The sequence below is a fragment of the Mesoplodon densirostris genome, chromosome 3, assembly GCF_025265405.1.
Source record: "Mesoplodon densirostris isolate mMesDen1 chromosome 3, mMesDen1 primary haplotype, whole genome shotgun sequence".
In the NCBI taxonomy this organism is placed as follows: domain Eukaryota; kingdom Metazoa; phylum Chordata; class Mammalia; order Artiodactyla; family Ziphiidae; genus Mesoplodon; species Mesoplodon densirostris.
Genome location: NC_082663.1, coordinates 175,158,039 through 175,184,832, shown reverse-complemented (window position 1 = coordinate 175,184,832; position 26,794 = coordinate 175,158,039). Strand labels below are relative to the sequence as shown.

At 39.8% G+C, this 26,794-nt stretch overlaps 2 protein-coding genes across 2 annotated transcripts; one reads left to right on the top strand and one right to left on the bottom strand.

Moving 5' to 3' along the window:
• Positions 1–1,432: 1,432 nt before the first annotated feature.
• Positions 1,433–15,505, bottom strand: TRIM58 (tripartite motif containing 58). Its single transcript, XM_060092624.1, has 6 exons — positions 15,083–15,505; positions 11,727–11,822; positions 8,152–8,382; positions 6,240–6,262; positions 6,043–6,143; positions 1,433–2,022 (listed from the first exon to the last, which is right to left on the bottom strand). Exons 1-6 carry the CDS (start codon positions 15,503–15,505, stop codon positions 1,433–1,435), a joined length of 1,464 nt encoding a protein of 487 aa, XP_059948607.1.
• Positions 15,506–25,495: 9,990 nt separating this feature from the next.
• Positions 25,496–26,467, top strand: LOC132487011 (olfactory receptor 11L1). Its single transcript, XM_060094570.1, is given in 1 exon segment — positions 25,496–26,467. A coding segment is annotated over 1 exon segment (972 nt).
• The last annotated feature ends 327 nt before the right edge of the window (positions 26,468–26,794 follow it).

The window sequence follows — 26,794 nt, the reverse complement described above, 5'->3', positions numbered from 1 at the left end:
AAAGTTGTAAGGGATAAGGCATGGGGCTCAGTAATATTAGAATCAGAGGAATGAATTTCATCATTCTCAAAAATTGACCCCTGAGTGAAGAGGATTTAAAGAGTAATTGAATGACTATTCAATTAGGAATCATGAATATATAAAGGGATGGTTCTGAATATATTAATCTAGAAGGAAAAGGAAGGTTAAAACAATAAGAGGTATAAAGCAAGAAAAGAAGAAAGAAGCTATAAAGAGCAAAAATGAGGGCCTCCCTGGTGGCGCAGTGGTTAAGAGTCCGCCTGCCGATGCAGGGGATACGGGTTCGTGCCCCGGTCTGGGAGGATCCCATATGCCGCGGAGCGGCTGGGCCCATGAGCCATGGCCACTGGGCCTGCGCGTCCGGACCCTGTGCTCCGCAACGGGAGAGGCCACAACAGTGAGAGGCCTGCATACCGCAAAAAGAAAAAAAAAAAAAAAAGAGCAAAAGTGAGAGAGACAGAGACAGAAAGATGCAGAGGCAGAGAGACAGAGAAAGAGGAGAGAATAAGAGAAGGAAAATAAGGAGGAGGAAAAAGAATTACGGAGCTGATGCTAGAACAATATTGGACTGTTCTGAACCAATTTAAGAATTGCCATTTCTAATTCTTAGTATACGGAAGATTGGAATGAAGAGATATTAAAAGGAATGAGACATTAAAATAAATGTATAGGGCTTCCCTGGTGGCGCAGTGGTTGAGAGTCCGCCTGCCGATGCAGGGGACACGGGTTCGTGCCCCGATCCCGGAAGATCCCACATGCCGCGGAGCGGCTGGGCCCGCGAGCCATGGCCGCGGAGCCTGTGTGTCCGGAGCCTGTGCTCCACAACGGGAGAGGCCACAGCAGTGAGAGGCCCGCGTACAGCAAAAAAAAATAAAAAATAAAAAAATAAATGTATAGATAGCTTTGTTTAATATGAGGTCCAAAACACAGCAAGAAAGTATGTGGAGGGGCTTCCCTGGTGGCGCAGTTGTTGAGAGTCCTCCGCCGATGCAGGGGACACGGGTTTGTGCCCCGGGCCAGGAGGATCCCACATGCCGTGGAGCTGCTGGGCCCGTGAGCTATGGCCGCTGGGCCTGCGCCTCCGGAGCCTGTGCTCCGCAGCGGGAGAGGCCACAGCAGTGAGAGGTCCGCGTACCACAAAAAAAAAAAAAAAAAGAAAGAAAGTATGTGGAGCCATTTGGGAAAAGAGTGGTAAGACTGCTCCATTTCTAAAATTACTATTCTATACAATCCTTGTCCAAACACAAATATTTTATATTTTCTCTTTTGCCCCTATGGGAAAATGTCCATAGTGACAAGGAATGAAGTGCTGACCTAAATGGGGACATCTGTTGAGCCTTCACATATGTATACACTCCATTCTACTCCAGGAAACTTTGCTAGGTTTGGGGTGTATCTTAGCAACAGAATTTTAGGAAGGATCGTCTCTAATGTTAGAAGCAGGGTGAAAATGACCCCTGGATGCCCAATTTTCTAACTCCACTTCTGTCATAGGCGGTAAGATAAGAGGAGTCGTGTCACAAATGAAAAAATAAGGTCGAAGAAAACCAGAGAAAAGGTGATTGAACGTGTAAATATAAGACCCATTTGTGATGTTGTAAAAGGAGATTTCACCTGCTTCATAGTCCAAGAAAATCCCAATGCAGCGAGGCCATTCCAGGTGGAGGAGAGGAACTGATGGAGAGGCAAGGACCATGTACTCACTCCCTTTCAGTAGCCACACGGCCCAGACCCCGTTCTCAGGAGATGGTGTGGTCTCCCCCTTTCTTGACACTGTGTCTTGACAGACACCTAACCCCCATTCTGCTCTTTCTCCCACCATGACTTCCCAGTAATGCCTCCCTGATGAGAAGTTCTGCAAACCCAGGATACAAGGCCATGTGTCAAATCGCTCAGGGTTGTTGGGGACATCCCTCCATAGTTCTCCATCCTGCACACTGCGCAGGTCAGCAGTCAAGAGGAGGCTAGGATGTGCTGTGGCGGGATCCAGTTTTATGTCAACTGCAGAAGGAATTTTGTGGAACATGTAAAAGAACAGAAAAGACTGGTGAAAATTTAGGAAGCCATGATATTGAGAACTGTCACGCCATTCCTCATTCTCCCTCTAATAACTCCTGGAGATAACAAAATATGTATTTCACCTTGCAGGTCGATGAGTGTATGCTTTATTGCTTTTGAGTGTATTCCACTGCTATGTCTGCATAATCCAGGACTCATTGCTGCCCCAATTCAAACATAACCATTGATGATAAGACAAACCATGTGCATAACCATTTAGATTCCTTTTATCTCTATCTAGAGCACTTTGGAAGATTGGAAGATCTGCATTTAAAATAAAATTTACAGCTCCCTTGGGATTACTTTTCTCCTCAAAGCCTATAGGAAAAATTCATTGGTATAAAATCCACCACTTTCAAAGCTATGTTACTATGGTAGGAAGAATTCTAAGATGACCTTCAGACCCTGGTGGTACTTTCATGATTCTGTTATATTATGTAACAAGAGGGAGATTATCTGAATGGGTCTAATAAAATCAGCTTTTAAAATCAGAGAGGTTTCTTTGGCTATCAGGCTGCCACCAGAAGTGAAAATCAGAGAGATTGGATTTGATGTTTCATTGCTGCCTTTGAAGATGGAGTGGGCCACCTGAGGAGAAGGGTGAGTGATCTCCAACTGATAACCTGCAAGGAGATAGAAATCTCAGTCCCACAACTGCAAGGAACTGCTTTACGTCAACAAACTGAATAAGCTTCCAAGTGGACTCTTCCCTGGACCCTTTAGAGAAGCCCAGCCTGGTCAACACCTTGATTTTTGATCTTATGAAATCTTAAGCAGAGATGCCAGCTGATCCCATGTGGTTATCTGACCTGAAGAACTGTGAGCCAATAAATGGATGTGGTTTCGGGTAGTTAAGTTTGTGGTAATTTGCTATGCAGCAATAGAAAACTACTACTAATACTGTGAAGTCCCAGTGAGATTGACATGAAATTTTATTTGTAGGTATAATTAATAAATACATCTACAAATGAAATGACCTCAGTGAAGAGGGGAGGATGTAAAATATTCAGTGTCTTTTTTTTGGTAAACATTAAAAAATAGTAAATTTCATTAATCATATTTTAATTTTTTATATACGAATAACAAATACTAATATGCTGACTGTTTTTCTTATTTGCCTCTAAACCACTTCTAGCTATCTTTTATCGATACTCAAACCTGAATGGGTCACATAAGTAGTACATCATCTATACTATCCCATGGAACCACTAATAACTCCTGGAGATAACAAAAGGGTGCCACTATCATCCTCATATTGTAGAGGAGGAGACTCAGAGTCCAGGAGATTATGTGATTTTCCCAAATTATATGATTTTCCTGTCATAAATAATGGGAATTGAAAAGTGGGTCTCCGTGGAATTGTGTTAGGCCTATTTAACAGATGTCATGTCATCATGCATCATTCCCACTCCAGCACGCTTATTTGCTCCATTTATAAGAAAATAAATCTGTGAAATAGTTGTTAATACAACTATCTCCAGTTCCTCTCCCTACCTCTTCTTTCTTCAACTCAGTTGCTCACCAAGACAGAATAATATCTTAAGCAAACGACTCCTTCTTCCCAGTGCCCCAGGCACTGATAAATGATCAGTCCTTAAAGTTCACCTTAAATGACTTTTCTGTAGCACTCAACACTGTTGAGAATCCTTTTGTCCTGGGAAACTTCACTTCTCTTTCCCAAAGACACCAGTCATCATGCTTTCCCTCCCTCTCCACTGGCCTCCCCTTCTTGGTCTCCTTTGCTGTTTTCTCCTCTTCTCCTCCATCACTGCTACTTGAGAAGCCAATGGTCTCAGGATTGGGACCTCTTGCCTCTTTCTCAGAGCACTCCTGACGTGTTCTGGGGCTGGCAGACACATTGCATTAATTAAATTCCATTCACATGCTTACTAATTCTAAATATATATATCTAGCCTAGACTTTTCTCCTGGAACTCCATATTTGTAAATTCATCTGTGTACCTGACATCAACTTTTGGATATTTAACATTCATCACAGCATTGATGTGTCTAAAACCCATTTCCATTTTTCTGCCTCTCCTGCAGTTTACCTGTCAATGTAAACAGCAATTTCATTACCCAATTCTGGAGACTTAAACCTTGGAATCATTCACGACTTTTCTCCTTCTCTGACACCTCATATCTAGTCCAACAGCAGATCTTGCCAGCTTTGCCTTCAAAATACCAAGATTCTGTCCATTTCTCTGCACCTCCAGTACTACTACCCTTGTCCAATGGACAATCGTCTCTGATTGAATTATTACAAAGGATCCTAACTGGCTTTCCCACATCAAGACTTTCCCCTCTGTAATTTATTCTCAATAAAGCACACAGAGTGATCGCCACAAAACATTAATCCAATCATCCTATTCCTCCATTTACAGCTTTTAACTGATGTTCTATTTCACTTGGAGGTAAAGCATTGCTCACAGTGGCCTGCCTGTTGGGTCCTGTGCTCCTTGGACTTTTCTTGGCCTCCCCAGCTCTCCCCTCACTCACACCACCACAGCCGCACAGAACTCCTCATAGCTCCTGGAATGCATCTTCCATATTTCCATCTCAGGCCTTGGCACTCATTTCTGATGCCTGGAATGCTTTCCTCCAGATCAGATATTTGCTGAGTTATCCCCTACTGAGTGACGTCTTCCTTGATGATCAAATTCCAAATTAGATGCCCTAACCCCAGAACTTCTGGCCACCCTTAATTTATTCTTTTTTTCAATATTCTGTATCATCTCCTAACATTCTGTGTATTTTGCATAATTTAAGCAAATATATGCAACATGAAGCTGTAGATTTGTAAGTTGATGTTATTGTTCAATTTTATATTCTAATGTTTAGAAGAGTAGCTGTCATAAAATATACAGTATTTGTGGAATTGATTAGTTAATTCAGTAAAAATAAGTGGGAATATGGAGACACTGATTATGAGAGTAGTAACTTGCAACATTTCATGCAGTTAGTACATATTACTCTGCCCATCAGAACATTGATTAAATCATTGAACGGGACTGATAAGATGGGCTTTCTCATCATGGGACAAAGTGGTTTCCCTGTAAGTAATAAAGCCACTATTTAGCCACTGTCTGTTTTCATTACTTGGTATAAATTGAATATAAAAAAGAAATTAAAAGTATTGAACCGTTACTGTTTTTAAAAACAACATAATAGGACCAAACAAACTAATTGTAACACCACAGAGCCTACAGAGAGTACTTAAATATAACTGACTGAATATTTTTGGCTTTATTAACTATCTAATTTAAGAAATTCATCAAATTGCCAGATAATAAAATAATCCAAACCTTATATTATTTGATACACTGCAATGCTTTCATATATTGATGATTTTTTGTTTTCAGATATGTTTCATTTTGTCCTCCAAAGAATACAATTTTTTAGCATTTTAGAAACAAGGAAATGGAGATCGATTACAACTAATGTTACTTATATCACAGCTAATATCACTTTCAAGCCCACCATTCTAACCAAATGTAGCTTATATGGGTATCAGTGACTCTGATATTCTTTCAGACTATTCAGAAGTATCCCAACATTCTTTTTTTTTTTTTTTTTTTGGAGCACGGTGTTCTCTCCCTTCCTCCCTTATAGTTTGGCATAAACGTGTGACTCACTTCTATCAATAAGATCTTCAGGAAAGCCATGTGTGCCACTTCGGAGTAGTGCATGATTCATCATAATCTTGCCCTTTTCCATGGCTACCAGCAACAGGAAGGAGGTGGGGCTCTGTCTGCACGGGTTCCCAGGGTGAGACTATGTGAAATTAAAGCCTCCACAATCTAGTAATCAACCTAAAACATGATCTTGAAATAAAACCTTTCTGATTTTAGCCACTAAACTTTGGGTTCTGTTTGTTACTATAGCCTGACTGGTACAGTAACAAATTGCAATAAGAGCCAAATTCCAGGTGTCATAGTTCCTCGAGCTCTAAAATGCAGCCTACCTTGGAACTTTCTCAACATTTCCCTCATCCCAGGGATGCGACACATTGTCTTCAGCTCCATGGGGATGGTCTCCGGATCCAGCCGTGTGACACTCTTACTTCTGAGAAGAGCACAGAACCCACAGTTCTCAGTAGGGTTATCCACCAACCTCCCCAGCCTCTCCCAACCCATTCTTTGATTCAGAAAGTAAACATACCGGCTCAAGGCTCCTCCCGCACCCTGAAAGTGAAAGAGAAACGCAAGTAAGTGTGAGTTAGACCTCTGAACTGCTTTTGACAGACTGGGGACACACCATGAACATCTCTTTAGGAATTATTGAAAATCATTAACTATTAAGGTAAAACTAAAAAGAAACATGACTCTCTCTTAATAAAAGATAAAAACAGGCTGTTGTTGAGTTTTCTCATGAATTTAAAACAATATAATCAGTTTGCCTCTATTAAAATAAAATCAGACCATACAAAGTTTAGGTTATGCCTATAATATCTATTGGTTTAACTACTTTCTGAATTGATAATTCTGACATTTGGATATTTTAGTAAAGAGTTACATTCTGTGAATGCAATTAGGGTAAAAACAGATTCTAAGTATCTGCAGAATTTATTTGAGTAACAGTGAAAGGTTAGACATAAAATGTTGCTCTCAATGTCCTTTTAAGAAAACCCTAAATTCCTCATTCTTTGAACCAACATACCATGTCTAAATTACCTAAGTGGATAAAAATAGAAGTCATTAATATCTAGCAACATTTTATCTCAAAGTAGATTATTAAATAAGTCACCTACATTGCATTTCCCCTCTCCCTCTAAAAAATAGCCACCTGTCTGATTAATTTTGACAGGGCATAAAAACAGGGAAATGATTAGCTTTACTTTTCATCGGAATGACAGGCCTTGTTTTTGGCCATTGCAGGTGAAATATAGCTTACTGGTACTGAGAAAGAAAGGGAAAAGAGGGTATAAAAATGAAACTAAATTATTTGAGAATATATTCTCCCTAAGATTTATATTATAAGACATTTTAACATTTCTTCAGTGCTAATAAATGATAACTTTATATACATTGTGTTTTGAGATATGGTAAGATGAGACAATGAATATTATTGAAAATGCCAGAGTTCTTGTGTTTATTTACTATCTGAAATTTAGAAAATTTATTCCTTTCTGACAGTTTGCTCACTAGGAAGTGGGCATAGCAATACTAATAAAAATAATAACGGTATTAATAACAACAACACAAGTTTTACTGATATATAGATATATTGAAGACAAAATGGGACAAATTAAATAAAAATGTTTTGTAAATGCATTCATTTAATGGCCCCCCACTCTGTAACCAGTGCGATTTATCACAGTACTTGTATGAGGATAGGAATTACTTAGTTCAGAAATCCCTAAATGAGGCACTGGGGATGAGGTACAATGAAGCGTGCCCGGAACATTTCTATTGCAATGAGTTCTATCATGATAGCATGCATCCAGCAACAACGATGACTTTCTCAATTCACTTGGGACTTAATGCCTTCAAGGAGGATTAAAAGGAAATATTTCCTTTTCCCTGTCTCTTTGTCTCTTTGCTCTATAATCTCAAATATAGCGTGGGCAAGCGGCATGGAGTCCAGGTAATCTCTCCCTACTCCACCTGGAATAGTCATGCAATACGGGCTAGAAAATTAGCATTTGTCTTAAACATTAACATGCAAATTTCAAGGTGGACAATTAAAAATATTACTCATACTTTTGGCTATTGACATTTAAATGGGTTAACAAGACTTTTTGGATTGGCCTGAAATACAGCAATATCATCATTGACCGATTTTGAGGTTATAGATTGGCCTTTTTCTGTTTAGTCATATGTAAATCATTAAATTGATTTTAGTTTTAAAAATATTTAAGTTTTGTCTTAAGTATGAACTATTTTATATGATTCTCTAGGATCCCTTCAGATTCTGATGCTAGGATTAAGAATTAAGATGCTTTCCAAGTAAATTCTAGGGTGCCCTTTTCCTAAAGATCATAAATGCTTAAGCTGTTTGTCTCTGAAAGCTGCTATTTGTCGCCTTGTTCTCAGGTCTGCCCATCCCTCCCCTCCCAGGCACCCAGCCCCACCTCCAGCAGACCCAGGGCTGGGCGCTGGCACCTCTCCTCCAGCTCCTCTGCCAGATCCTTCAAGGCCCTGCTCTGCTGAACCAGCCGGTTCTTGGTCTCCCGCAGTCTCTGCAGGGTGGCTCGCTCCTCCTCCTCCAGTCTTCTAAGCTGCAGTTGCTCCTCCAGGGCTAGTAAGCCACGATACTTTTCAAACTCCAACCTGAAGCGTTGCCTCTGCGTTGCCACTTTCTCCTGGAGTGACACAGTGCATCAAATGATCAGCAGTAGGGGCAGAGCATTTGGCTTCCACCTTCACGGATGGGATGACGAAGCTGGAGAAGGCAATGTCTGGAGTGATCTCATCTTCATAACTCTATGAACGGACCCACTGCATTTTAACAACATGCAGAAGCCACAGACTACTCATGAGAAGTGGCCTGCTAGAGTTTTCAAACTTAGAGTTTGAGAAATACTGTTGGATTTGGGATCCCATTTCCATGGACTTGAGGACAAGGCACTTTCATATTCACGTTTCAGTACCATATATAAAATGGGGGAGGGCTTCCCTGGTGGTGCAGTGGTTGAGAGTCTGTCTGCCGATGCAGCAGACATGGGTTCGTGCCCCGGTCCGGGAAGATCCCACATGCCGTGGAGCGGCTGGGCCCGTGAGCCATGGCCGCTGAGCCTGCGCGTCCGGAGCCTGTGCTCCGCAATGGGAGAGGCCACAACAGTGAGAGGCCCGCGTACCGCAAAAAAAAAAAAAAAAAAAAAAGGGGGGGGGGGTGGGGGGAAGAAGGGCCTGGGAATTAGAATTAAATATCAAACTGTTGAGCACAGTGACTAACACAGAGTAGTTGCTCAATAGAAGTTAAAATTTACTATTAGTCACTGGAATGAGTGGAAATAACTGAATTATGAAGAGAGATTAGAGAGACCTGGATTTGTAAATGTGAATAAGAAAATGTTTATAGAGATTAGAAAATATTCCTCAATAATGTGGTAACCATGAAACTATAAGGCTAACATTCTCTGCAGAGCCAAGAAAGAAATAAGTTATTCTCAGGTCACTTATTGCAAAGGTTCAGGGAATTCATCTTGATTTCTACCCAAATCTCACCTCTATAATTTTTTAATAGACCTACGGAACACATTTTGATACAGCATTAATATATCTAAATGTTATTCTCTGGAGAATGGTGTGTGGAAATGTAGCTTTAAACTAAGAATAAGAGGCAAATTGCCCTCCCATAGTCTCTCCACATGTTGAATCCTCTGGTCCATTATTAAACATTATACCATTTTGGTTCAATTTAAGAACACAAGCTAGTGCCTTTAAAAGAATTCTAATAATGATTTTCCTCAAATTTCATAAGACACAACTCTTTCCTCCAATTTCCCATTTCTACCTCCTTCTGCCACTTTCTAAACAACGAGATTCATATAATTCTGACCTCTTTAAAGTCAACCAACTGTGAATTCCATATTCTGATCTGAAAGGTACAACTCATTGAATTTCTCCCCCATTCTCCATGTTGGAGGCTGTGCTATTGAGGAGTGGTGCTAATAACTCAGTCATTGAAAAAAAGTGGAATTATATTTGGGTCATGAGAGATAACATGGTCCTGAAGGGTTTTAGTTGCAATTCACTGTTCTCTCATATCATCCTTCTGAGTACTACAATTATATCTATAGATACAGAAAGGCTAAGGGTTTTCACAGAATTTAGAATTTATTTTATTAAGCCCATACTAGTTGCTTTTGGCTCACATAGATACATTCTCAAAGGTAAAAATCATGCTAGTTTATTTGGCCTAGGACAGGGATCTTAGAATCATCTCTACTTTAGAATAATCAGCGGAGGGTTCAAAAAATGAAGGAACCCATATCTCAGATATGGAATTTCTGATTTTGTAAATTTGTGGTTAGGTCAGGATTAAAAACAATTGACTTGGGCTCCCCTGGTGGTGCAGTGGTTGAGAGTCTGCCTGCCGATGCAGGGGACGCGGGTTCGTGCCCCAGTCTGGGAAGATCCCACGTGCCACGGAGCGGCTGGGCCCGTGAGCCATGGTCGCTGAGCCTGCGTGTCCAGAGCCTGTGCTCCGCAAGGGAGAGGGCACAACAGTGAGAGGCCGCGTACCACACACACACACACAAACAATTGACTTGGATTGTTAGCATGAAAAGAATAAAAATTATCAATAAACATCACTATCAATGAACTTTACATATAATATACATAACTATGGGAAAAGATAAGACTTATCACAGAACAAAAATATAGCAAAAATAATCCTTATGAAAATATTGTCAGAAAACAGAGCACAAGACAATTTTTGAGAAAAGAAGAAAGAATTATAAAAATAAAAGGGTTCCTTGGAGAAGGACAGAGAAGAGAAATATTTTATAAAATAGGTTCTATATATATTATAAAACATATTATATAAATAAAAACACCTATGTAATTTCTATATACAGCTTCTCAATATTGACCCTATTGACATTAGACCAGGTGATTCTTTGCTGTGATTTTTTTGGGGGAAAGGTGACTGTCTTGTGCATTATAGGGTGTCTAGCAGCATTTCTGGCCTCTACAGATGAGCATCCACCCTCTCCCAGTTGTGACAACCAAAAACATCTACAGATATTACAAAATATCTCTTGGATGGCAACACTGCACCAGGTTCAGAATCACTCTGTGTATGTTTGTGTGTGTGTATGTATAAATAGGTAAGAGAAAAAAAGAGCTCATGAGAGGCTTCCCTGGTGATGCAGTGGTTAAGAATCCACCTGCCAATGCAGGAGACATGGGTTTGAGCCCTGGTCCGGGAAGATCTCACATGCCGTGGAGCAACTAAGCCCATGCGCCTCAACTACTGAGCCTGTGCTCTAGAGCCCGCGAGCCACAACTACTGAGCCCGTGTGCCACAACTACTGAGGCCTGCATGCCTAGAGCCCATGCTCCACAACAAGAGAAGCCACCACAATGAGAAGCCTGCACACCACAACAAAGAGTAGCCCCCACTCGCCACAACTAGAGAAAGCCCGTGCACAGCAACGAAGACCCAACACAGCCATAAATAAATAAATTAATTAATTAATTAAAAAGAGAGCTGATGAGGTATGATAAAGAGAAAAAATATTTATGGATGACTGAAAAAGACTGAAAATTCAGACTGTCTTTCTATATGTAAGATGATGACTATTAACCTGTATTTCATATGTATAAGTGATGTGAAATATTTACTATTTCATTCATCTAACAAATATATATTTTTTAAACTAGCACTGACAGTACAAAACTCTGTTCTAGGTGATGCAGTGAGTTAAGATGAGTAAAATCAACTGAGTGAGTAAGATCAAGATCAGTAAAATTTATTTACAATTTGGATTGGGGTAATATTAACAGAGATAAAAAGAACACAACTGTACAATATAATTTGAGGGGATGAGGTGATCCAGGGTGAAACTGAGATTTTTTTCTTGAGTACCTATGTAGATGGAACAAAAGTGCTCGAGTGCTGGTGGAAGAATGATTTAGTGACCCAAATTTGGATCCTTCAAATAGGCTAGCCTCCTGAACCCCAATATTCTCTCACCTTCCAAATGACAGTTTTCTTTCCCACACTGGCCTCCTGAGTCAAGGCTTCCTCCATCTCTTTCCTCACATGTTCCTGGGCCATCTGAAGCTTTACCTGTTTGGGAAGATATGCTGCAGCCATTACAGATACCCTCATTCAGTTCTTAATATTGACTGGGTATGGGGGGAAATACAAAGATCAGCTAAAACAGGCCCTAGAAAACATATAAAAATGTTCGACCTCATTAATAACTGTTAAACATAAATATGTTTTTAAATGTTGATGCCAGATGGAATCAAAGATGTATCTAAAAGTGTGTTCATTGTATTTTAGATAGTAAAACTGTAATTAACCAAAGTGTTAAAAATACGGGAGTGAGAAAATTTTTTTTTCACAGGATGGAATTAAAATACGGCGTTGCAGAATATTTAATGACAACAAATACAAGTATAAAGAAAATTAAAATAAGTATACTTCATGCAACTTTGCACCAAGTTTGAAAAATAAAAATGCTTATGATGAATATATAAAAACTAGGCGGAGACCAATGAAAATATATTCAATAAAATCTCATGTACTAATTCTTGGTTGAAAAGTGATGCTATTCCTTATATCTATTTATTTCAACAGCTTAAAGTTATTTATTACTTTATAATCAGAAGTGTATTTATTATATTTGGCAGAAGAAAACTTGTAAGTTAATATTTACTAAATGAAAAAGAAATACAGAATGTCATAAATCTTACAAGGGGTAGAAAAATAATTTAATGAAAAGTAAATCTCTTTCAACCCTAGGACCCTGCTAGAGGTAAACACATGTATTTTTTTTGTTTTTTGTTTTTTAGTTTCTGCTTTATAACAAAGTGAATCAGTCATACATATACATCTGTTCCCACATCCCTTCCCTCTTGAGTCTCCCTCCCTCCCACCCTCCCTATCCCACCCCTCCAGACGGTCACAAAGCACCGAGCTGATCTCCCTGTGCTATGCGGCTGCTTCCCACTATCTATCTACCTTACGTTTGGTACCGTATATATGTCCATGCCTCTCTTTCGCTTTGTCACAGCTTACCAGGGCATGTTTGGGGACAAGAGTGATTGGCTAGTTTTGCTGGATCGAATGATTGGTTTAGACAAGAGCTATAGTAAGAAAACTTAGGGCCTTAGAATGTCTTGATTGATAGGCTAAGGAGTTTAGAAGATATTTATTTGGTATTTAGTTGAAGAGCTACTGAAATAGAGAAAACTTCCTTAGAAATATGACATTATCCATGCAATATATAGTACCTTATGGATTAAAGGAAAAAAAGGCAGGAATATATTTCAAAAGTCTAGCTAGAAAGTAGCTAGCAACTGAATTTTGCAGAAGACAACCAAAATCAAGAAGAAACACTAAGAAAGATATTTCTTGGTAGGTCCAGAGGGAAGTTGAGGGAAAAAAATCATAAACCTTGATTTAGAGCAATCAAAGTTAAAATAATAATAATAATTATTATTACTAATTATTTTATTTTATTTATTTATTTATTTATTTATTTTTCTTTTTGCGGTATGCGGGCCTCTCACTGTTGTGGCCTCTCCCGTTGCGGAGCACAGGCTCCAGATGCGCAGGCCCAGAGGCCATGGCTCACGGGCCCAGCCGCTCCGCGGCATATGGGATCCTCCCAGACCGGGGCACGAACCCGTATCCCCTGCATCGGCAGGCGGACTCTTAACCACTGCGCCACCAGGGAGGCCCTAATTATTTTATTATTATAAATTATAATACATAATATAAATATACAAAATATTATAAATTATATATCATTAATAATAATTTGTTAATTAAATGAATTATTATTATTTTAGAAAGTTGATATTTGCACTTTATTTCATTGTGATAGTACTTCAGGTAAAGGTCGGTAGATTAAAGATGACTTTTAACCCCCTTTGTGCTAGCAGCCGTTTCAGATATTGAGAATTTAAATGTGTTCAGAATATGTCTAAAAACTTTTGATGAGCACCAGCAGGGAGAATCTTATTCATAGGGTTTCACAGATGCCACTTTTGTGGGCCAGGTAGTCCAATATGAGTCACCTTTTCATTGAGGATGCTCACATCATAAGTCCACAAATATGTGTTGACTACATAAGGGCCTGTGTGCTTAGCTACTGGATTTCTACTTCAGAGTAACATGCATTGGCAGGCTTTAAAGGTGATCAGAGCCCTGTGCCCATCCAGACACTATTCTTAGCAAATGTTCAAACATGAAGGTTGCTTTATGCACCCCAATGTTCACTGCAGCACTTTTACAATAGCCAAGACATGGAAACAACCTAAATGTCCATTGACAGATGAATGGATAAAGAAGATGTCGTACATATATACAATGGGATATTACTCAGCCATATAAAAGAATGAAACAATGCCATTTACAGCAACGTGGATGGACCTAGAAATTATCATACTAAGTGAAGTAAGTCAGACAGAGAAAGACAAATATCATATGATATCACTTATATGTGGAATCTAAAAAAATGATACAAATGAACGTATTTACAAAACAGAAATAGGCTCACAGACTTCAAAAACAAATTTATGGTTACCAAAGTGGAAAAGTGGGGGGGGAGGGATAAATTAGGAGTCTGGGATTAACATATACACACTGCTACATATAAAATAGATAATCAACAAGGACCTACTGTATAGCACAGGGAACTCTACTCAATATTCTGTAATAACCTACATAGGAAAAGAATCTGAAAAAGAATGGATATATGTATATATATATAACTGAATCACTTTGCTGTACACCTGAAACTAACACAACGTTGTAAATCAACCATACTCCAATAACAAATAAAAATTTTTTTAAACGAAGGTTGTTTTGGTGACAATATTAATTAACATAGAGATAAACACTATGCAAAAGCAAGACATTATACAAATGATAGTTATTCAGAAGTGTTTCCAATAACTACATGCACCTGTAACTAAGAGCCCATTGGACAACACAGCCCTCTACACCAGAGCTTTAGCTGTGGAACCCAGATTATCAACATCAGGAAAATTAAGACGAGCATGAAATTAAATGTCCAGGGAGAATTTCATGGGAGAGGAGGGCAACCTAAAATAATGGTATGTCTGAGCTCCTGAACAGGGGTCCCAAAAGGCGGGGTGTGCACAGAGCAAAGGCATGGAGACCCCAAGGTGAATGTGAGCTAGGAGGGTGGTTGGTGAGGAGGGCACAGGTCATTCAGATCAGGTGGTAGCATTTGCCTCTGTCCCTAGCAAGGCACTCTTCACACCTCTGACTCAGTCGGCTCCTCTGTTACACATCAGCATTTCCAGACCCAGGAAGCGTGGCCCTCCACGTGCCGTGGTAACACCTCTCACCTGGTAGCACCTGGCGGCCTCCAGCAGCGGTGTTGTGCGGTGGCTCCTGTGCTCTGGGGTGGTGTCACAGACCCAGCACAGAACCTCCTGGTCCTCCTCACAGAAGCGGCTCAGCTCCTCGCCGTGCCTCACACACAGGCGTGCCCCCGAGGGCCCTGTGCCGAGCCCCAGCTGCCGCACGCTGTCCACCAGGCTGGCCAGCTGCCTGTTGGGGCGGAAGCTCTCCAGCCTGAAGGGACCCCGGCACTGTGGACAGGCATAGAGGCCGCTCTGTGCACTGTCGGACTTCTCGCAGAACTCGGAGATGCATCTGAGGCAGAAGCTGTGGCCGCAGTCCACACTGACCGGTTTCTGCAGGAAATCCAGGCACACTGGGCACCTGGCTTCCTCGCACAGCCGCTCCCCGGGCCCCCCCGAGGCCATGGCCGGCTGGGCCTCGCCTGGCCCTGATGATAGCAGAGCTGCCTTCCCCAGCTGCCTACGCTATCTCCCCTGGTGGTCTGGCACAGAAGGGAGGAACCCCACAGCCTCATGAGAAACAGACCCAAGATGGGTTTTATCCGCTGGCCAGAGTCCAGATGAGCTACTCCCAGGGAAAAGTTGTAACTCAGGCACCCTCAACCACAAGGATACAATTAACATTCTAGTTACCCTAGCCTCCTAGGAAACTGATCATTTCTAACGGAATCCCTCATAGTATACCTTACTGGAACCCGAATTCTCATGTTTTCACTGTCAGTAAATTTGGAGAATTGCTTAGCTCCTTCCTTCCATTATTTTCTAAACTACCCCATGACCTTCTTATCCTTATACGGCATAATGATTTCTTAAAGTTTTTTTTTCCAAACTTTATTTTTTCTACCGCCTGTTAATTAGCCCATGATAAAAAATTTGGGTAGATGGGTTGATAGGGAGATCCAAAAAAAATGTGTGTATAATAATAATGGGTCTATAGCCCAACAACAATGCAAAGCATTTAAATAAATACCTGGCCCAGTTCAGTGAGTCCTATAATGACTGCACACATGTTATGATTGTTGCAAAGCATATCTTGGAGGTGGCAAAGCTGTAGGTTAAGGCATTGGTTATAAGAAATAATTCAAGCATATGTGGCACCTGTGAGGTGGTGAAGGCTGAGAAAGATATAGAAGAAGAGGGATAATTTGACAGAAAGGATGTGATCCCTACTTGGGATGAATATGGTGAGATCATTATGTCAGCCAGAAAGTAGACAAATGTGGAAAGTGTCTGTCATCTGCACAAAATGTAATTTTCATTTTGTTGAGTTTGAAGCAATGATGGGCATGGCATGCCTGTAGCAAATCCTTCAATCCTTCAATATATGTTCCTCAGCACAAACTGCAAGTCTCGGACACAAGGGTAAGAAAGAGACAAATGACCCAGCTCTCAAGGGAACCTTAAGATGCATCAGGAGAACTCATACAAGTATAAACTAATACCTGGGAGAAAGGACACTCAACAGTGCTGCAAGAATATAACAGGGCTTTGAACTAGCCTGTGGGGTTGGAGTTGGGCCCTTGGGAGTCTCTGAGTTAAAAACTGAAGGGTGACTACAGGCTGAGCATAGGAAGGGGGCTCTATGAAGCAGAACAGTCAGAGGGCACAGGGTACACAAGATGAACTGCTGCTGGAGGGAGCAGGTTTGCCCCAGGACATGAGGCAGCCAAGCAGGCTGGTATGTGTGCGAGGTGAGGATGAGCAGCAGAAGATAAGGTCCCAGTGGTAGGCAGGGAGAGATGACTCAGGTCCTTGCAGCTCCTGTGTGGTTTGTGGGTCCTTATTCTAAGGCCCAGGGCTTGGCCTGGAGCTTTGGTGGAGGGCAGGGTCTAAAGGGTTTTGAAGTTGTCTACCTAAAGGTTAGGTGGATAATTAAAACAGAGAGATTCTTTGAGAACAAGAAGAGACAGTTATGAGCAGAACATCAAAGATGTGAATTTAGAAAAGAAAGGAAAAGGGCAAAAGTCTCAACAATAGAAAAGCAGACCCTGGTCCCAGGCTGAAGACTGTGCCATTTGCTAGATAAGGGGCTTTAGACAAGTTTCTGTACCAAACTTCCTTTAAAATATGAGGACATTGTTAGTGCCACTCCTACAGGGCTGTTCAGAGGATTGAATAAGCTAATAGATGTCACACATTTGATACAGGTTCTGGCATGTAGTATTTATATATGATTAAAGAAAAAGAGAAGAAATAGCAAAATAAATGGATAATTAGAATGTAAGCAGGAGACATTTTTTTTTCTATTTTCTTCAATATTATATCCCTAGTAACTTGAAGAGTAACTGACACAAAAGACACCCAATGAATATTTGTTGAATAAGTGAGTGTGGGAATGAATGAACAGAATCAGTACAGTTTATCCTAGAGGCTAATGGGGGATAACATTTCAGTGACTATATTATGTCAAATGTGAGATCCATATTTTTCTACATTTTACATATATGACTTTGACTTATATTGCTGTGACTCTCGAAGATGCTAGAACACATTTCTATGTTATTTGGAGACATAATAAAGCATCCTATTGCTCAAATGTATGGAGGAATTAATAGCTCAGCTCACTTGAATGCAGATTTCCTAGTGCCTAAAAGGCTAAGGGAAGGTCACTGACCTTGGATGTGGGGGTCAAAGTGGTTTTCAGGAGGGTGAGATGGAGTGGGTGAGCTGACATCAGATGGCACTTCTTCCCTGACTGGTTCTAGGGTCACTGAATTTAAGCTCGGCTTTGTCTCTAGCACTGGGGGGCTAGGAATGACCTCTGTACCATTGTTCTTAAAAAAACAAATTTTCCTTACAGTGCATTTGTGCAGGTAAGTGGTGGACTGGATTATAAGTAGATGTCACTGTATTTACAAATGCTATGTGAAAGGCCTTCCTGAACACTTTCTTATTTTATAGGATTTGTCTAAATTAAATTTGTGTTTTCTCATGATCATTCTTCTGGGGTGAATAAAACACATCTTAACCACACTTTGGTGCACCCACTCCTGGATCCTTACCCTGACTCCTTTCTCTGATTCATTTGCAGATCGCATAGTTCTAAATCTTTTAGTTAATATCCTCAGCCCTTGCCATCATCCTTCTCGTACTCCACTTCACGTGTGTTCTGCCTTCTCTGACACTACAGGATTCTCCTCCTCTGACCATTCCTCCCTGCTCACCTTTCCTAACTACTTTGACTTCTTGGCTTTGGGCTCCTGAACCATCTCTCCAGGACATCCTTATTTTCTTTCCTAGCCTGAATCTTTTTCAACAAGGTTCTCAGATCTCTTGACCACACCTTTGCTTCAGCTTCGGGAATATATAATCTCCTAGCCCCAAGCTCAGCCCACTCTGTAATGAAAACAACAAAAAAACAGCCAGCACAAACCTCAAAAGCAACTGACACAGCACTTTCCTTCCTGCTTGTGGTTTTTAAAAAGATCTCTATTGGTTGTTGGGTTTTTTTCTCAGTTTTTCCTCTTTTTTATTGTTTTTAATTGAAGTATGGTTGATTTACAGTGCTGTGTTAGTTTCTGGTGTACAGCAAAGTGATTCAGTTATACATACATATGTGTGTCTATATATGTATATGTATATACATATGTATTCTTTTTTATATTATTTTCCATTATGGTTTATTACAGGATATTGAATATAGTTCCCTGTGCTGTACAGTAAGACATTGTTTATCTATTTTATATATAGTAGTTTGTATCTGCCAACCTCAAACTCCTAATTTTTTCCATCTTACCCCTTGGATAACCATAAGTTTATCTATGTCTGTGAGTCTATCTATGTTTTGTAAATAAGTTCATTTGTATATACTTTAGATTCTATGTATAAGTGATATCATATGGTATTTGTTTTTCTCTGTCTGACTTACTTAGCCTGATAATTTCCAGGTCCATACATGTTGCTGTAAATGGCATTATTTCATTCTTTTTTATGGCTGAGTAGTATTCCATTATCTGTTGGTTTCCATTTCAGCAGTTGTATCCTGCATTTTTATTGTTCCTGTTCCCCTGAGTCTATATTGATAATTCACTGAGCTTAAAGTTGTCCTCTGTAGACACAGCTTCAGCTTTCACTGGCTATGTAAGGGGTGCTTCTATGGAGGGGATTCAGAGAAAGTTTGGGGCAGAGAAGGCTCCTTGTGACTGTGAGTGATAACTGAAAGTCTCTAAGACACTGATCAGTGCAGTGGGAAAAATGCTGGCCCTTGGCCTGTTTCCCATGCATATGAGCTCCAATCAGCACATGTACATGTTAATAAAAGTAGATTTATTCAGTAATGTTATATTCAAAATTAATTTATGTTAAGAATTTTTTAAGTGATTTGATGGGTTCAAGGACAAGAATGTTATCTTATTCAAATTTTACTCCAAAGTACCTTCACTCTGGGCCTGCATAGAGTAAGGGGCCACTATAGCTTCTGGAATAAATTAATACATGCAAGGTCCTGTGTGAGATTTGTAACACTCTCTGAAGGAGGTGTTGTAAACCACATCCATATATTAAATGTGAGAAATTCGAGATGTGAGCAAATGCAGGTTTGTAGAAATGGGCCCTGTCTTACCTCTAGTTCTAGGTCTTGTGTTCGATGATGCTTCTGGTGTGCTCTGCAGCCCCTATCAGAACTCTCATATTCTTTCTGCAAACATGTAGGAATTAGAAGATCTGGATTTAGGATCAGATATAAAAACCCTACCCCAAAGAGTGGACTATCATGCAGTCCATAAATGGTATTTAATTATTTTTCCAAAATTCAACAGCACAAGAAAAGACCTATGATGCAAATTAGCTGTAAAATTATCTGAAAAAAAAGGGCAAGATACAGGCTAAAAAAATTACCTGCACATATGCCAAGATATAGGCTATAAGTAGTAATGCAGTTATATTACCCCACATGTGGGACACACACAAAAAAGTTTGGAAGGTAAGATATGAGACGTTTAATTCTGGGAGACAGTACAATAGACATTTAAAAAGATATATTTTTGTCTGTATTTTCTTCTCCAAGTTTTCTAAAATATATATATATGAATCATATTATTTTGAAATCATATTATTTTGAATATATTTTTAATTATATTAATTAAATCAAACATCAGTAAATAAGGAATTATGCCAGCCTACCTCATCAGGCTATAGTGTTTGTGTGATTCACTGGTGAATCCCAATGCATGGATGATCCCCCAAGCACATAGTAGGTGCTAAATGCATATTTGCTGACTAAATGGATCATCAAAAACTATCCAAAATAAATGCAATTTTAATTTGTTTAATTTGCTCAATCATTTAATATTTTATTTTAAATTAAAAGACAAATTTCATTTAACTAGAAATATTAATAAATTTGGTCTTCTTAATTAGACAGACTTCCATACACTTGAATTTTTTTTTTAATCCTGCTATATTATGGATGGGTTAAGAACTTTTTCTTTTCCGATTCATCTCCTAATTCTCAAATTGCATTTTTGTGTTAGATCGACATATTAACACTCAGAATGAGCTTGGGTACAGATTGCTTTAATTGAACGAATGAATGAATTTGCAGTCATGATTTTTTAAAATTTAGTCTCACCTGTAATTAAAGCTTGCTGGAGAAATACCATTCAACAAAAAACAGCTGTCATACATTCAGTCCTCAGGGTAGCCACTCACACTAATTACATGCTTGCTAGATTTTAAAAAGATACTTTTTAATTTGATTTAATTTTTAGTTAAATATCATTGGGAGTGACCTTAAGCTAAATTTTAAAATTATACTTCCAAAAGAATGTAAGAATTGCATCTATCCCGAGTGTTACCGACACCTAAGCCTCAGTGGGAAGAGTTGAATCTCAGAAGGTTGGTTCCATTGTTTACTAATTTGATTGGCAAATTACAGAAGAATGTCTGGGGGACAGGATTCTCGGAAGAGCCAAGTCCTCAAGAACACAGAGTTATTGAAAGGAGAAGTCTGCTTTACGCAGCATCCAACGCCAGCAAAATATGGCAAATTCCTGCTCTCAAGAAAAAAGGACAGTCCGCATTTCGGTTACAAGAGAGCAAGACAGATCCTGGATCCATGATTTAGGGCTCTTTATGCTGGGGAGACTGACAGGTAGGGGAGGTTCATGTGGAGAGGCTCGAAATTTTTCAGAAGGAAATCCAAATGGCGTGTGTTTTAGTGTTGATGACACAAATTTTGTTATTTTGGTTGTTGTGGCAAGGCAATTTTAGCCTTTGCTGATGCTCTATCTACTTGGAAACAAATTAAATTATCTTGCCTAAATTGTTTAGCATATACAACTGTAATAGCTAAAAAGTAACCAAAAAAGAAATCTTGAGATGCCAAAGGCCATTTAGTTGACTCCAGGAAAGACTGCATATAAGGACAATAACATTCTAGATTATATTTATTTTCACATAATTTCATATGTATATAATTTGCATAATAAAGCTACAGCATTAGATCTGAGGTTACACTGGTTTTTCTAGTACTGAAGTAAACTCAGCACAGCATTTTAGGAATCAGAATTCTTTTTTAGCTCAATATACTTAAGGTAATTCTACCATTTGGAAATAATTAGTAAATAATCAGTATTTCATTAGGTGAGTTTCTTATTTCTGAAAGTATTTAAGCAAAGAATGGTGATTAGTAGAGTTTGGTTTCCTTGTGCACTTGAATGTGCATTATAGGAGAGATTTTAGATGACTAGGAAACTGGGCCAAATGCCTTATAAACTTAGTCTCATGATACAATGCTGTTTTGCTTTCCCTGTGGGCTCCCAAACTAGGTCCTTATTGGTCTCCATGTTTAATTTTTTTTAATCTATTCATTGTTTATTTTAGATTGAGTCCCATGGTAATATACATACCAAAAAGTGAGAGAAAGGCAGGCAAAAAAGGATCATTTTCCAAAATGGCTTTGTAACTTTACTAAGAGAATTTGTGAGCATTGCTGTGTCTCAGGAAATCTTCCATCATATCTCTCTTTCTGAACAAATCAATCAATCAACAAACAATCAATCAGAATCCCTCCCACAATGCAATTCAAGTGTGCAAGGAAACAAATTTTCTTAAATACTTTCTGTAATGATGAACTCACCACCTATTGAAATAATTAAATACTGATTATTTCCAAATGCTAGAATTACCTTAATTACTTTGAGCTTAAAGGATCAATCAATCTTTATTATTAAATAATAATATTCTAGTATCCTTTAGTTGTTCATTCAATGGCTTCAAGTCAGAACTGTTGGAATATTCTGTCTTTGAACCAAGATACACACAACACATTTATCTTGAATTGATGTCATAGGCTCCCAGAATGATGGTAGAGTAGTCAGGGAAGGCATCATGGAGAAGGTGGTATCTGAGCAGAATGGAAGAACATGATATATGAACCATTTAGAAATGTGCAGTGACAATATCCCAGGAAACTAGGATGTGTTGAATAGAAAAGGAGGCAAGACCTGTGCAGTTTGAACAATACTAAGGAAGACAGTGTCTGGAGCAGAATGAGCAAGGAGGAACATAGAGAAAGAGATTGGGGAGGCAGTGCATAGAGAGAATAAGTAGGGCCTGGTAAACTGTGAAGGCTTTGGCAATATTTCCCTTTCTAAAGCTTTAAGAAATTTCATACCATACAGTTCAGTATATGGTGACAAATGCATAGATTTTGTTAAAATACCATTTTTACTCTCTCTGAATTTTTCATTGTCAAATGAAGATAAGATTCCCAGTGATGGGGCTTCCCTGGTGGCGCAGTGGTTGGGAATCCGCCTGCCAGTGCAGGGGACATGGGTTCGGGCCCTGGTCCGGGAAGATCCCACATGCAGCGGAGCGGCTAAGCCCGCGAGCCACAACTACTGAGCCCGCGTGCCTAGAGCCCGTGCTCCGCAACAAGAGAGGCCACCGCAATGAGAGGCCCGCACACCGCAATGAAGAGTGGCCCCTGCTCGCCGCAACTAGAGAAAAACCTGCTCACAGCAACAAAGACCCAACGCAGCCAAAAATAAATAAAAATAAAAATAAAAAAAAAAAAAAAAAAAAAAGATTCCCAGTGATTTTACCCAAGTACAAGAGGAGAAAACAGAACATAGCAAAAATAGAGAACTAAAATAAAAACAATGAATTAGCAGAACAGTGGATTTGTGACATATGAAGAAGCTGATTGTTTGGCCACATTGTTTTATTTACTTATCAGGAAGATTTCACAGTACATTTATAGTCCTTGTGTAAGCTGGGTGTTGCAGTGGGCTTTAAGCAGAGGAATGGCATGCTCTGTTCTAAAAGTTTCATTCCAGCTGCTTTACTGCGTATTTACTGAAGAAGGGCAGATGGATGTGGAGGGGCTGCAAGGAGACTATTGAACAATCCAGCTGAGAGGAGTTGGAACATTTTTTTTTTCCAGGGAGGATGCAATGTTGTTGTTAAATGGTGATCAGCTTCTGGATATATTTTCAGGTGGAGCCAGGCAATTTGCGTAAGAAATCAGATACTGGGTGTGAGAGAAACAAGAATCAAATTCCAGGTTTCTGGCCTGAGCAAGTGGGAGGATGGAGGGACCCAATGAGATAGGAGGAGACTTGCTAAGGGGAGGTTGGTGGGTGAGGCAGGAATGCAGGATAGTTTGTGTTGTTTCAGATGCTGATTAAATGTGTCAGTATGCATTTCAAATAGGGAGGTTGTTTACATGAGTCTTATATTCAAGTTTGATTCACACTTTAGGGTGTTGAAAGCCAAGTGATGACATTTAAAGTCAAAAGACTGCATGAAACCATGAGGGAAGTGAGGTAGATTGAGAGGTATTCAGCCCCGAGGTCATACATATGCAGGTTGGAGGATGTAGAGCTGCTAGAAGAAGAAATGGATAAAATGTGAAAAGACAAGCCTGCAGTTGAACTCAAAGAGCATGTAGTCATGTACGTTGATTGACAAGAGTAGATCCAGGAAGAGGGAGGAATCAACTGTGTAATGCTGACAACAAATCAGGACGATTAGGAATGAGGATGGATGATTGAAAGGCAATGGTCCAGCAGAGTGATTTTGGTGTAGTGGAGAGGGAAAACATAATTCAGTGGATTCAAGTGGGAATACAGGCAGCTAGGAGACACAACACTTTCAAGAAGGGAAGGAGTAAAAATGAGCAGAAAAATGCAGGAGAACAGAATAACAACAAGACCTTTTTTTTCTCTGTTGTGTCATTTTAAAAGGGAGAGAACCAGCCTGTTGACATGCTGAGGAAATGATGCAACAGAGAGGGGGCCATTATTTATTCAGGGGCATAAGAGGCTGTAGTACCTGCAATACCTTCAACTATGTGGGAGGGTGTAACACTGGAAGCACATGTGGAGGGATTTCCCTTAACCTGGACAAATAGATGCACAGGAATTAATGGTAAGTAGTTGGGGATATTAGTAGCCTGAGGGTCTGGATATTCCCATTGGAGGATTTCAGTTTTGTTTTTCTGGATTTGTTGTTGTTGTTTAATAGTACAATAGGTATTTTGCTGAGGGTATAGATACACAGCAAGGAAGTGTTGGAAGTTTGAAATGAGAAGAACATTATGAAACAATCATTGAGAAGAATGGAAAGTGATTAGATGAAGGAAATGTAGAATGGTTGCTCCAAGCAATAAGGAAACACTGGAATTTACTGGTTATGAATTTTAAAATGGCTACATTGTTGTCTGTCACTTCCTTTACTGGATGGAAGTTCATGTAGGGCAGATGGATGTTAACTAACCAGAAATGGGTTTGACAATGAATTAAATGAAAGCAAAGGAAAGATTTATTGTTGAATGTATACAGGAAGGAGTGATCAGAATGGCTGAGCATGGTATCTAACTGGGCAAGAAAGTACAACGATGGAGGTACAGGTTATCTCAGCACAGGGCTTCACATACACGCACATGCAAACACATGCATGAGAAGAGCAGGTTATCCTTAAATATTGTTTGAGGGGAGAATGAATAAGCTTTCCCAAGATATCTTAGGATTTATGCTGCATCTGACTTCTTTTTCAAAGAAGCCAATTATGAGGAAAGGAAGGTATTTGCTTCCTTATGTGCTTGACTTTTTTTAAAACTTTGTTGTTACTGTTGGTTTCTAAGTTTGCTTTCAATCAGAGTCCTTTTTGGCCTCTGTCTTTGGACCTAAGACCACTTGTAGAGGTCAGAGAATCCAACAAATGGAATTTGCTGAAGTTCTTTCCAAAACCTAATATCCATATTCAGCTTCTGCTATCAAAATGTATTTTTTAAAAGCAAGTTGAAATTATACATTTGCTCCTCTAAAATGCAGTACATAAAGATCTGAACTAATTTTAAAAAATTAGTCTCTGAAGTTCCAAATATCATTAGTTATATTTTTATGCCTTATGTACAGTGCTTTTCCAGAATGTTTTTCTCCTCTACAGGCAATGGAGTCCCAAAATGTGTCCATTGTTACTGAGTTTCAGCTGCTAGGATTCCAGAATGTTCTTGAGTGGTGGACATTGCTCTTTGCCATTTTCTTGTTCATCTACTTCCTCACAGTCACAGGGAATATTGTCATTATTACAGTGGTGAGTCAGGACCAGTGGCTGCACTCACCTATGTACACATTCCTCAAACACCTCTCCTTTCTGGAGATCTGGTATACATCCACAATTGTGCCTCTTCTCCTAGCCAACCTGCTCTCCCAGGGCCAAGCCATCTCCTTCCCTGACTGTATGGCACAGCTCTACTTCTTTGTGTTCTTTGGGGCTACCAAGTGCTTTCTTCTGGCCATGATGGCTTATGGCTGGTATCTGGCCATCTGTAGCCCACTGCACTACTCTTTCCTGATGAGTCCTGAGATCTGCACCAAGTTGGTGGCAATCTCCTAGTTGACAGGCATCAGCACAGGATTCCTGCCCTCCTTGATGATTTCCAAGTTGGATTTTTGTGGGCCCAACCAGATCAATCATTTCTTCTGTGACCTCCCTCCCCTCATGCAGCCCTCATGTTCCAATGTTTATATCACTGAGATGGTCATCTTTACCCTGTCAACTGCTGTGCTATGCGTTTGCTTTTTTCTTACACTTGTGTCCTGTGTTTTTATTGTGCCCTCCATAGTGAGAATTCCTTCAGCCTCTGGCCGAGTGAAGACCTTTGCTACATGTGGCTCCCATTTGGCTGTTGTCACTATCTACTGTGGAACCACAGTATCCATGTATGTTTGCCCCAGTCTCCACGTGTCACCAGAAATCAACAAGATTATTTCTGTCTTCTATACTGTGGTCACCCCACTGCTGAACCCTGTTATCTACAGCTTGAGAAACAAAGACTTCAAAGCCGCTGTTAGAAAAGCCGTGAGAAGGACTTGTGGCATCTATGGAGTAAGAGTGAAGGCAGGTTTCTTTACTGGATAAAGAAAATCAACACACAGAATACAGAATGGATTAAGTTCAGGGATAAATGAAGGGCAGGTTCAGAGCCTTCAAACCTAAATGCCATCACTGACATTACTTTAAATTCCACAGGCCATAATAAAACAGCTTCTTTATGGACCCTTGCCAACAACTGCTCAGAAGATAAATTGCCTCTATCAAAACATTTTGGAGACAACTTTGACCTGGACACTTTCATCTTCTGATGGGAATCTGACTTTATAATTCCAGGGCATGATGTTTACATACACAGTATTTTCAGATTCTATGAAAGGATTACCCTTGAGTTCATAAAGCCTATGTACAGAA

Excerpts from the sequence above, each read along its gene's own strand:
- TRIM58 (XM_060092624.1), bottom strand. The coding sequence starts at position 15,505 with ATGGCCTCGGGGGGGCCCGGGGAGCGGCTGTGCGAGGAAGCCAGGTGC. Across the intron at positions 8,383-11,726 it reads AGAAAACTGTCATTTGGAAG|GAGAAAGTGGCAACGCAGAG; the intron begins GTGAGAGAATAT and ends GTGTCACTCCAG. Across the intron at positions 2,023-6,042 it reads AATGTTGAGAAAGTTCCAAG|TTGACATAAAACTGGATCCC; the intron begins GTAGGCTGCATT and ends TTCCTTCTGCAG.